Here is a 12,331-nt window from a genome sequence, read left to right on the forward strand (position 1 = left end):
TAGTCAGGAGTTGTTCAACTACAGGCTGAGCAAGTGCAGAATGGTGGTAGAATGTGCATTTGGCCGTTTAAAGATGCGCTGGCGCACATTACTGACTCGCTCAGATCTCAGCCAAACCAATGTCCCCATTGTTATTGCTGCTTGCTATGTGCTCCACAATCTCTGTGAGAATAAGGGGGAGACCTTTATGGCGGAATGGGAGGCTGAGGCAAATCACCTGGCTGCTGATTACGCGCAGCCAGACACCAGGGCGAATAGAAGAGCACACCAGGAAGCGATGCGCATCAGAGAAGCTTTGAAAATGAGTTTCATCACGGGCCAGGGTATGGTGTGACTGCTGTGTTTGTTTCCCCTTGATGGAACCTCCCTCCCCCCCCCCGATTGACTCATTCTCTGTAAGCAACCCACCCTTCCCCTTCGATTACAGCTTGCTTAAGGAAATAAAGTCACTATCATTTAAAAATAATGTATTCTTTATTAAGTCATTATAAAAAGAGGGAAAGAACTGACAAGGTAGCCTGGGTGTGGTTTGGGAGGAGGATAGGAGGGAAGGAAAAGGCCACTAAAAAAATTTCAAAGTAATGACAGCCTTTTGGTTGGGCTGTCCATGGGGGTGGAGTGGGCAGGTGCACGAAGTCTTCCCCCACGTGTTCTTACACATCTGGGTGAGGAAGATATGGAACATGGTGAGAGGTGAGGGTGGTTACACAGGGGCTGCAGCGGCACTCTGTGACCCTGCTGCTGTTCCTGAAGCTCCACCAGATGTCGGAGGATGTCAGTTTGATCACGCAGCAGCCCCAGCATTGCATCCCACCACCGCTGATCTTCCTGCCTACACCTCTGATCTTCCTGCCACCACTTCTCATCTCAAGGTTCTCTCCTCTCCTCACGTTCATCCCTCCTGTCCTCACATTGGTCCCTCCTGTCCTCACGTTCACTGGCATCTTTCCTGTAATTTGATACCATGTCCTTCCACTCATTCAGATGAGCTCTTTCATTGCGGGTCACTTCCATGATTTCTGAGAACATTTCATCTCGCGTCTTTTTTTTCTGCCTCCTTATCTGAGATAGCTTTCGGGGTGGAGTAGAGAGGCTTGAAAAATTTTTTAGCTGCATGAGGGAGGGAAAAAAGGGAGAGAAGTGTTTAAAAAGATACATTTTACAGAACAATGCTTATACTGTTTCACAGTGAACAAAACTATTCACCTTACATAGCACATGTGATTTCACTACAAGGTCGTATTGAGTGCCTGCGGCTCTGGTGTTAGAGATCTCACAGACGCAGGTCCGGGCAGCAGAATTCAGCTTGCATGCGTCCATGGTAAGCCATTGTCTTTCGGCTTCTCCAGCCTTCATATACACAGTGCCCTCCTTTCCCAAATACCAAGCAAATCCTGTTCAGTGCTGCTTCTTTCCTGTTAACATGCAGCAGCAGAAACCACTCCCCCATCCAATTCTCTGGGATGATCGCTTTGCCCCTCCCCCCACTGCGTGGCTGGTATCATGGAAGATCACTACTAAACACTCCCCTTCCCCCTCGCACCACGTGGCTGGTAGCAGGAAGATCCCTGCTAGCCAAACGCGAAAAAGCTCAGCGCCATTCCCTCCCCCTCCCCTCCCCCTGCTTGGCTACCTGCAAGGAAGGATTTCTTTTAAACAGCAGGCAAACAGCCCTGTAGGAATGGTCATCCCTGTCCCCTTAATTAAATTCCTGAATTTCAACCAGGTTACCATGAACGATATCACTCTCCTGAGGATAACACAGCGAGATAAAGAATGGATGTTGCTTGAATGCCAGCAATCACTGGGACCATACGCAGCTAGGCTTTGTCATGCAATGATACCAGATTACTTGCTACATGCATGGCGTGGTCAAGTGTCCTACCATGGTGGACGGAATAAGGCTGCCCTGCCCAGAAACCTTCTGCACAGGCTTTTGGAGTACCTCCAGGAGGGCTTAATGGAGATGTCCCTGGAGGATTTCCGCTCCATCCCCAGACATGTTAACAAACTCTTCCAATAACTGTACTGGCCGCGAATGCATCCCAAGTCCTCAGGGCAAATTAATCATTAAAAAACGCTTGCTTTTAAACCATGTTTTATATTTACAAAGGTACACTCGCCAGAGGTCGCTTCCATGGCTTCATTGTCTGAGCTAGTGGCTTGGGAGGGCTGGGAGGGAAATTCCGTCTGGGTGAGAAAAAGCTCCTGGCTGTTGGAGAGAACGGAGTGCTGTGTGCTCTCTGCAAGCTCGTCCTCCTCTCTTCCTCCTCCTCATCTTCCCCATCTGCAGAATCCTCAGCCATGGCTGAGATTACCACCCCCACCTCAGAATCCATGGACAGGTGGGGAACTGGTGGCGGACCCCCTTAGAATTGCATGCAGCTCAACGTAGAAGCGGCATGTTTTCGGCCTTGCCCCAGATCTTCCGTTTGCTTCTTTGGTTTTCTGGTAGGCTTGTCTGAGCTCCTTAACTTTCACACGGCACTGCACTGAGTCCCTGGTGTGGCTTTTCTTCATCATGGCCTTGGAAATTTTTTCAAATGTTTTTTCATTTTGTCTTTTGGAACGGAGTTCTGTTAGCATGGAATTCTCTCCCCATACAGCGATCAGATCCAGTACTTCCCGTGCGGTCCGTGCTGGAGCTCTTTTTCGATTCTCAGGAGACTGCATTGTTACCTGTGCTGATGAGCTCTGCGTGGTCACCTGTGCTGGTGAGCTCTCCACGCTTGCCAAACAGGAAATGAAATTCAAAAGTTCATGGGGCTTTTCATGTCTACTTGGCCAGTGCATCCGAGTTCAGATTGCTTTCCAAAGCGGTCACAGTGGTGCACTGTGGGATACTGCCCGGAGGCCAATACCATCAATTTGCGGCCACACTAACCCTAATCCGACATGGCAATACCGATTTCAGCGCTACTCCTCTCATCGAGGAGGAGTACAGAAACTGGTTTGAAGAACCCTTCATAACAATATAAAGGGCCTTATTGTGTGGATGGGTGCAGGGTTAAATCGGTTTAACGCTGCTAAATTTGGTTTAAACGCATAGTGTAGACCAGGCCTCAGATGTGGGAGAGAGAAAACAATGAAAATACCTTTCCAAATGAACAGATCATAGAATCAGATTATTAGGGTTGGAAGGGACCTCAGGAGATCATCTAGTCTAGTCTCCTGCTCCTGTTCTTTTTGCGGATACAGACTAACACGGGTGCTGCTCTGAAACATAAAATAGTCACTGCTAGTGCCTGCTTCTTTTGATCCTGAAATAAACTATTCTGATAGGATCAACATGCAGAGGAATGTCCACTATTTAAATCATACTTAGCGTTTTAAAAGTCTCTCTGGTTGTTACCTTCATGGTTACTCAAATAGAGCTAGGGCTGTCACCCTTTAGACGTCTTCACTGCAGTTAGCTTTGTATCTGGGTTTTTGCAATATTGAGTTAAGGTGCAGCTTGGAAAGTGATGTTTTGGTATTCATTAACCCTTCATTTTTGAGTGTATTAATTCATTAAAGGCAAGAAGAGAGTGGCATCTGAAGATACGTTCCTCAAATGGCCCCCTCAAGGATTGAGCTCACAACCCTGGGTTTAGCAGGCCAATGCTCAAACCACTGAGCTATCCCTCCCCTGTATGTCAGAGTGTCTGTATTTCTTCAAAATATGATCAACATGCATCTGTGAAACCTTTCAAAGTATTACAGAGCTGAATTTGGACTTTTCTTCCTATAAAATGAAGTAATTTCTATAGGACCTGAGGCTTTAAAGCCATAGACTTTTCTTACAAGCATATATGATTATATTCAGGAAGTTTTTAAAAACAGGTTGGATAAACACTTGTCAGGTGTGGTCTAGGTTTACTCAGTCCTGCCACAACCTAGTGTGTTGGATTTAATGACTTCTTGTGGTCCCTTTCAGACCTACATTTCTATAATTCTGTGAAGCCAAATTGAATCTGACTACCATTTCTTTCACATATTTAATAACGGCAAACAAATTCAATATGGCAGTGACTGGTATAGGTCTTGAAATGAAAAATGTGTATTTGGAGATGCAAATTGTTCTGTGCACCACAAGACAGCTGCATTTTCGGGTATTAGAGATAAGTGAATTTTCCTTATCACAGATTAGAAATCTATTTGCAGTTTAAAGTATTGGGCCAAATTCATCACTGGTGTTACATTGATTCTATTGGGTTGATTCCAGTGGAGTAAAATCAGGCATGCTTTTGTCTGGTGTATATATTATTTCACATTTACACATTTATTTAATTCCATATTGTGCAGGAAGACTGAATGTACCTTCAGATGCCAATCTCTTCTTGCCTTTAATGAACTAATACACTCAAAAATGAAGGGTTGATGAATACCAAAACATCACTTTTCAAGCTGCACCTTAACTCAATATTGCAAAAACCCAGATACAAAGCTAATTGCAGTGAAGACGTCTAAAGGGTGACAGCCCTAGCTCGATTTGGGTAACCATGTAGGTAACAACCAGAGAGACTTTTAAAACGCTAAGTATGATTTAAATAGTGGACATTCCTCTGCATGTTGATCCTATCAGAATAGTTTATTTCAGAATCAAAAGAAGCCGGCACTAGCAGTGACTATTTTATGTTTCAGAGTAGCACCCGTGTTAGTCTGTATCCGCAAAAAGAACAGGAGTACTTGTGGCACCTTAGAGACTAACAAATTTATTTGAGCATAAGCTTTCATGGGCTACAGCCCACTTCATCGGATGCATAGAATGGAATAATTTACTTGGGCATAAGCTTTCATGGGTAAAAAGCCTCACTTCACATCTGAAGAAGTGAGGTTTTTTACCCAGGAAAGCTTATGCCCAGATAAATCTGTTGGTCTTAAGGTGCCACCGGACTCCTTGTTGTTTTTGTGGATACAGACTAACACAGCTACCCCCTGATACTGGTAACCAAACAGCTCTCTCAAAGAAGAGTATATATATATTGAAGGACAGAAGGCTTACAGAGAAAATGTATAATATAACAACAGGTCTAAATCCTAAACATATCAGCAGTTGCCCATCTTCAATATGGGTTGGTCTAGTAGATCAAAGTCCTTCAGCAGGGTTTGGCTCCTCCCTTCGTCAAAGGGTCATGTCTGTTCATTGGATTAAAATGAAGCCCTTTCTGTCAATTCAATCTGGCTCTTGTTCCCCCAAGTTTTTTCTTTGTCTCCTGTGGCTTTTGAAACTGACCTGAACCAGTGTATGCCAGTCATTCCAGGGGGTTGTACTTCTCTAGGGCTGTTTTCAATCCCAGGACAGCAGTAATCTCCCCCAGGTGGTTTTTGTTCCTGAAGGAGCTATGATAAGCCTCTCCCATGAAGCAGAATACAATCCCTAGCCTTCAGTAACACATATGACATTCATAAAGTTAATACAATAGTTCCCAAAGACACTGCATGTGGTTGGAATACCAGTCACAGTTATATTATTAATTAGAAACATAATTTGGCTCTAAGCCTAATTTGCTTTGTACTTGTACAACAGAAGTACCTGTACAGCTTTTGGAGATGCTTTTACCCAAGCATACAAAATTTGATTTAGTTAACTTTTTCTTCTAACATTTATATGGCTCCTTTATGTGACCATAAACTTTGGTCACATGTGTCATATTAAGTTTCAGACTCTATAATATGGCCAGCTGCATTTCTAATACAGTGCAAAACTGACCCGGCTAAAAATGGTTAAATTCCACTATGTGAACAGAATTTTGAATTTTCATGAAATTGCCTGATGGAAATTTGCCACTTTTACAGTTAAATTTAATGACTTTCTAGCAGCAAATTGACACTTTTCTGCTCCTGGAAACTCTCTCTCATTTTCATTTTTCTAACTATATTTTACTGTTGGTGAAAACTGCCATTTTGCTTAGCTTTATTGAGTACAACTGTAGTTTTTAAAAAGAACAAAACCACACAATGCAGGTCAAACTCCTGTACCTGACAGCCTTTAGAATTGTACCCCTGTATACTACTACTTACCTACTCAATGAATTTTGTCAGGGTAGGTATGCAAGGCCTTGGGGTAAAGCATGGACGTGGGCATGTGGATTCTATTCCTGGCTTTGTCAGAGACCTTGTATATGTCAATTAGGTTACGTTTTTTTGAATGACTGGTGATTTTCAATGCCTCCATTTTTGAGTGCCCAGCTTGAGACACCATAAAGGGGCTGTGTTGTCAGAACATTCTGAATACCCACCCTCTAAAAAATCAGGTCGTCTTTAAGGTATCGCAAGAGGGGCATCCAAAACCACTAGTCATGATCTGTGTATTTCAGTTCCCCATCTATCCAATGGAGATAATAATACTTCCCTAATACATCAGGGTGTTATGAGATCAATTCATGAATGTTTGAGGGGCACCCACACTATGGTGAAGTGGGGCATATAAATTCATAGAAAGAAAATCTCACTTTGGTACTACTGAGTTGGAACCTTAGCCCTGATTGTCTTGCTCTTGAACCCCCAGTTGCTAGTCTAAACCTGGGCTGCATCTGAATTCCACTTTCCCAGCCCATCTCTAATTAAGACTGATTAATTGTGAGTTTGTTGTTTAAATACACTTCTATTGGATGACACATGTTCAAAACAGATATTGCTTATGATGTTATTTTTTAAAATCTGAAAAGCTTATCCTGTGTTTTTCCTTTCCCTTCCCTTCCTAGTGCTGTGTGGAGGAGACGAGAGCTTCTTATGTGCCAGTGGAATCTGCATCCCTGGGAAACTACAATGTAATGGCTACAATGACTGTGATGACTGGAGCGATGAGGCACATTGCAGTATGTTACTTTAAATCTTTATAGTGTTTGTCTAGACAGAACACTCAATCCATTCAGGGGAGCCTAGAAACAAAAGTCAACTATTGTAACAGGATAAGAGCTTTGCGTAGCTTTTGCCTACACTCACTTCTGACCTCTCTTTCAGGTGCCTATGAATATGTTTGCCTTTGCCCAGCCTGACCACAGAATGTCTTCGTAGACCTTTTAAAGTTTCTGTTTAGAAGTTTGATTTTATTGGCAGTTGAACAGCTAAGATTTCTCCAAGGACCCATGATGGTTGGAAGTTTTATAGGACAGGGCTGTTGGTTTTTTAATTGATAAGTAACTTGACATAAAGACCATTTTTTAAAGAGATAACCAGGTTATGAGTTTTGAGTGTATACTGTTCTTGTACTTGGCTTTGATTCTATAGCAGATGCAAAATCATCTGCTTAGAAAGTTGTTTCTTCTCCAGCCCTGAATGTGGCTTTTATAAACAAATTTTACTATGAGGTGCCATGGAAAAGGAAAATATATATGCCCATTAGGTTTCTTCATTTGTCATTTCCATTCTCCAGTGTAGAATATATTTCAAAGCTCAAACACATAATCATCTGTTTAGATGACTAAATTCTAAAACTAACCCCTATGTTCAGAGACTCTGAAAAAATGAACAGTAGACAAAACAGTGAAATAGGAAGAAAGAGCAACAGTTCTGGGGATAAGTAAATGGTGGGTGTATAGGGAAAATTATCAGAGAGTCAAATCAAGTCGAAACTCTGGATCCAAATACTCCCAAACTTTGGATTAGATCTGGATTAGGATCTGAACTATGTAGCTTGGGCTCACTTCTGAAAGTCACTTGCCTCTTATGGATTCTCAGAGGGAAACTGTTAGGGGGCTTATTCCTTCACCCTCTTACTTCCCTGGTCCTTCTTGCATAAACAGAGAGCAACAATACCCGAAGTCAAAAGGTGCAAACAATTCGATGTTTATTGGGGTGAACTTCCAACAAGCAAAACTCCAGTTTCCTTCCTTAGTGTCCCCCTTCCCAGCTCTGACAGCACAGAGCCTTGCCTGTGTCCCTGTTTCTGTTTCTGTTCCCATCGCCTGTTCCCATTTCCCCCTTTTACAAAACATGATCCCAATTCCCCCATCCCCAGTCCCTGTTCCCATTTCCACCCCACACTTCCTGATTGACTGCCGACTATATAGTAAAACTTGAATTCTGCTTAGCTATCCTTAACCAATCATTTTACTGAAATTTAACTAACCAATCTAAACATATTGTAACATGGTTATTTAACCAATTATATTCAACCTTCTTCATTGGTTTACACCCAACAAAATTAATTATACAGCAGACAGAAACAATTACAGAACCAGACAGAGACCATGAAAATAAACATACAAAACAACACAGAAGTGAGGATTTCACAACTACATCTATACAGACATAAGAGTTTTCCTGCTGTGTCTATTGATAAGTGAGTTCTTGCCAGACAGGATGCTATCAAACTAAGTTTTCTCTTCCCTTTCTCTGGAGGTGATAGAAATATCAGGCCAGGTTTGTATTCCTAATAGCCCAATAGCACCTTATTTCAACGTGACTAGTTTGGAATGTGAGGATGTGACCATACACTTCCCAGCTTATGGCTGCCTTTGCTGCTTAGCTGAAGAACTCGGCCTCAGACTGTCACGGTAAGAGAAGGCCATTACAGAGACAGTGATTTTGATTCTCTTTTATACCTCTATAACTAGCTAAGTGATAAGAATACATCTAAATTCTTAAAGTATAGGCCTTTGCAGACAGGCCTGAGTATCTATATCCTAACAGAAACTATGTGTAACATACATAAAAGTGCATGAGTTAGGATTCTGAGTCACATTGGAGGTCCATAAATTAATGGGACTTAAATTTACAAATAATTTAGCTGCTTTGGGAAATTTTTACACACAGTTTTTTATCTCGGAATCTATTAGAAGCAAGTGATGGTTGCCATCTCCTATTGGTCTCAGTAGGAGTGAGGCTATAGGTTGCCGCACCTGTCATATTTTTACTCTGTGTTAACTCCAGTTTAATGTAGAATAACATTTTCAAAAGTGCCTACATGATTTAGGAGCCTATATCCTATTGAAATCAATTGAAAGGTTGAGGACATAGAGTTAAGGTTATTTGGTTGCCTTAACTGTGCATTGTCCCCTATACTGACATTGAGTCCCACCTTCCCTGAGGGCAGCTTGGCTTTTACTCTTATTGGAATAAGTAGGTAAGGGCAGGCTGTGGCTTCACTGTCATGGACAGCAATAACAGAGTGGCAGCCAGTTTGAAATGGAAGAACATTATATGTCAGCCCCTGCTGAATAAGAAACTTTCAGTTATGAAGAATAACAGCAAAAAGTACTATTACTTCTAAAACAAATCTTCAAATATAGTTAATGTGTGGGGTTTGAACAAGTTTTAGCTATGTGGGTAGGTTGAAGAGTCTGCCTTGTTCTGATGCTGAGGCCAAAAGCATGATCAGACACAGGGTGCTGTGGGATAGAAAGATGTTGGGGACCAGGTAATTTTTAAAATAAAGTTACCTAAAGAAAAAAAAAATTCTCAAACTTGATAATTGGGAGAACCAACCATTAATTACATGGAATTACTAATTAATTGCTTCTCATATGATGAATGCAGGATAATCAAAAGATGGAATTATTCATTATGATTATTAATGAGACTACAGTCAAGGAGTAGCCACTTAAATTTTACAAAGAATTCTTTTCCCTATATGCTAAAGGATGTCCCCAAATAAATAATTGAATGTGACTTTGAAATAAAGAAACATTTATTTAAATATCCAAAATGAAAAAAAGAAACCAATAAACAATTAAATCAACAGGGAAAATGCAAATGGGATACACCAGATAAAAACATGTAAATAAAAGAAGTGATACAATGTAGCAATATTTAAAGCAATATGAAATTCTAAAATATGAAGTACTTTAAAACAAATAGCCATTGATAGACCTATACTCTGTGAACTTATCTAGTTCTTTTTTGAACTCAGTTACATTTTTGGCCAGCACAACATCCCATGACAATGAGTTCCACAGGTTAATTGTGTGTATGCACTGTGGATTTATATAGTAGCATTATGATGTTTTCAGTCTTATTTTCTATCCATTTCCTAATAGTTCCTAACATTCTGTTAGCCTTTTTGACCACTGCTGTGCATTGAGCTGCTGCTAAAGTGTTCTTGAAATATAATAAAGAGTTTCAATCCGTGCTTTAAGTGTAAGACAGTAACTGGAACCAAGGCCAGTGCTTTCATAATAATGAAATGTGCTAGTTACCCCAAATATTTTGATGTGTTGTTGATCAGTTGAATTATAACATGATTGATGAACTGTCTAAAGATAACTGAGAGGAAAAGAAAGTGTGTTTTTCTCTAACTTTGTGCTTTAAACTAGTTTTTATAAACTAACTTAGTGCTGATGTCGATATGTGGCATTCCTGTATCTAGCAGAATCCAGAACAATACCTGGGAAACTTTTTACACTGGTGTAATTTAACAATGTCCAAACTTTATTTGATCTTGGATAAGTTTGATCTGGAGTGAAGTTTGTTTTAATGCTACAGCTGTAAACCTTTGGAGAGAAAAAAGGGGATTTATGGAACAGCAGATGCAGACTTAACTACAGAATCTGGGATAAAGTTCTGGCTATGTTATGTAATTTAACTAGTTGTTAAACTTCTGGCTGAACTCGGATCTCATTTACACTGGTGTAACTTCACTTCTGTGGTACTGTTCTATGAAGATCAGTAGGTGGTAGCAAAGGCTTCTAATAATGTAGATGGAGAAGCAAATTTGGATCCTGATCCTGCAAACAATTAAGCACTTTCATAACTTTGCTGACAAGAGTAATCCTGTTGAAGACAATGAGTTCATTCATGTGAGCAAAGTTACCAACACACTTAATGATTTGCAGTATCAGAGTCTTGGTAGTCTTTTCTAAACCTGTTCATTTATTCCTGGCCCAGGGAAGGAGTGTTTGTCCAGAGTGTTTTCTTCGGAGTGAACAGAATGAGGCTGTGGTGACAATGATGAATAACTTGCTGTGGAAGTAGCTTTCTCTTGGTTGTACACCGTGTTGATGTATAGTAGTTCAATTAAATTGATTTGATGTACTGTAATTAAGTCTGTCCTCGGTGTGTCTAGACAGTGACACTACATAACTTCATAAAACCAAAAAAAAATTTTTTTTCTTTGAAATGATGTAAAAGGCTGTCTGTAAACTAATTAACCAACAAACTCTATCCGGTTTCAGATCAGTAGACTTTAAAATGTAGTTAATTGTATCTTTTAAGGGGCACTGGACTGATTTAGGGTACATCTATATTTGATCTGGGTTGTGTGATTCCCAACTCGCAAAGACATACCCATGCTAGTTTTGTTTGAGCTAGCACCTAAAAATAACAATGTGTCTGAGGTGGCATGGGTGGCTGCTCAGGCTAGCTGCCCCAAATACAATCCTGCCTGCAACAATCCTACCCCCCCTGAGTGCATGCTCGGTTTGCCGCTGTGGACACACTGCTATTTGCAGGTGCTAACCCAAACCCAGCTAGCATGAGTACGTCTATGCAAGCTGAGAATTGCACCTGCTAGCGCAAATGTAGACTTACCCTTAGGTTCAAAGGGCCAAACTCTGCTGTTATAAACTGGCACAGCTATAGTGAAGTAAAAATATGGGTTTATTTAAAAACACAATGGTTATTAAATTAAAGATGAAAATAAATACTTTCATTAATATGTTCTGTGATTTAAATGAAAATATTTTTGTTAGTTTGTTTTAGATTTAAGCATAAAAGCATTATGATTTCTCTAGCATGTGAGAGCTGGAGAGGTCAAATTGTTGACAAACAAGTACAGCAAAATACTTATTTTTAAACAATTATGTAATCACTTCATCTAGGGGTTTTTTTTTAAATGTTCAAAACATTCATTATTTTCTCCTAATGCTTTGTTAAATTAAATAGTAATTCCAAATGGCTGAAGAAATAGGGAGCTACCCATCTTGCTTGTCTGCTAACTTGTGGCCACACCTGGATTTGCTCAGGTGGACTCCTGCAACTGCATACAGCCCCATTGTCCTGCATGGGTGTAAGTATCTGCTTAGCTGGACCGAGTTGCAGGATCTGTCCCCCTAGGGAGACAAATTCTGCTTTCCTTCCTTGCATGAAAAGTGTCATTGACTTCAAGAGGACTACTCATATGAAGAAGGTGATTGGGATTTAGCCCATAGTCTGTAACGAAGAAAGGGCTTCTCAGCATTTGAATGCATGGGGAAGGCTAATGATATTCACAGTCATGATCTATTATTAATTAGAACTCTTTATTAGTTCAAAGAATGTTTACAGATTTTGAATGCAAACTTTTCTAGTATGTAATAAAAGTTACATTAAAACAACTAGGGAGTTCTTCAGCCTCTCCTAAATTAATCTACTGATTAATACTTCCATTATTGTGGATGATGTCAGAACACAGATTGTATTTGTGGGAAAT

General features: G+C 40.5%; 1 protein-coding gene across 3 annotated transcripts in view; it reads left to right on the forward strand.

The window, feature by feature from the left end:
• Positions 1-12,331, forward strand: part of CORIN (corin, serine peptidase) — a 299,165-nt gene that overhangs the window by 164,209 nt on the left and 122,625 nt on the right. For all 3 annotated transcript variants that reach the window (XM_050947416.1, XM_050947417.1, XM_050947418.1), the window contains exon 6: positions 6,687-6,800. In XM_050947416.1, the coding sequence (XP_050803373.1) occupies positions 6,687-6,800 (114 nt within the window). The remainder of the gene's footprint in view (positions 1-6,686; positions 6,801-12,331) is intronic.

This window comes from Gopherus flavomarginatus, chromosome 3 (assembly GCF_025201925.1).
Source record: "Gopherus flavomarginatus isolate rGopFla2 chromosome 3, rGopFla2.mat.asm, whole genome shotgun sequence".
Classification (NCBI taxonomy): Eukaryota; Metazoa; Chordata; order Testudines; family Testudinidae; genus Gopherus; species Gopherus flavomarginatus.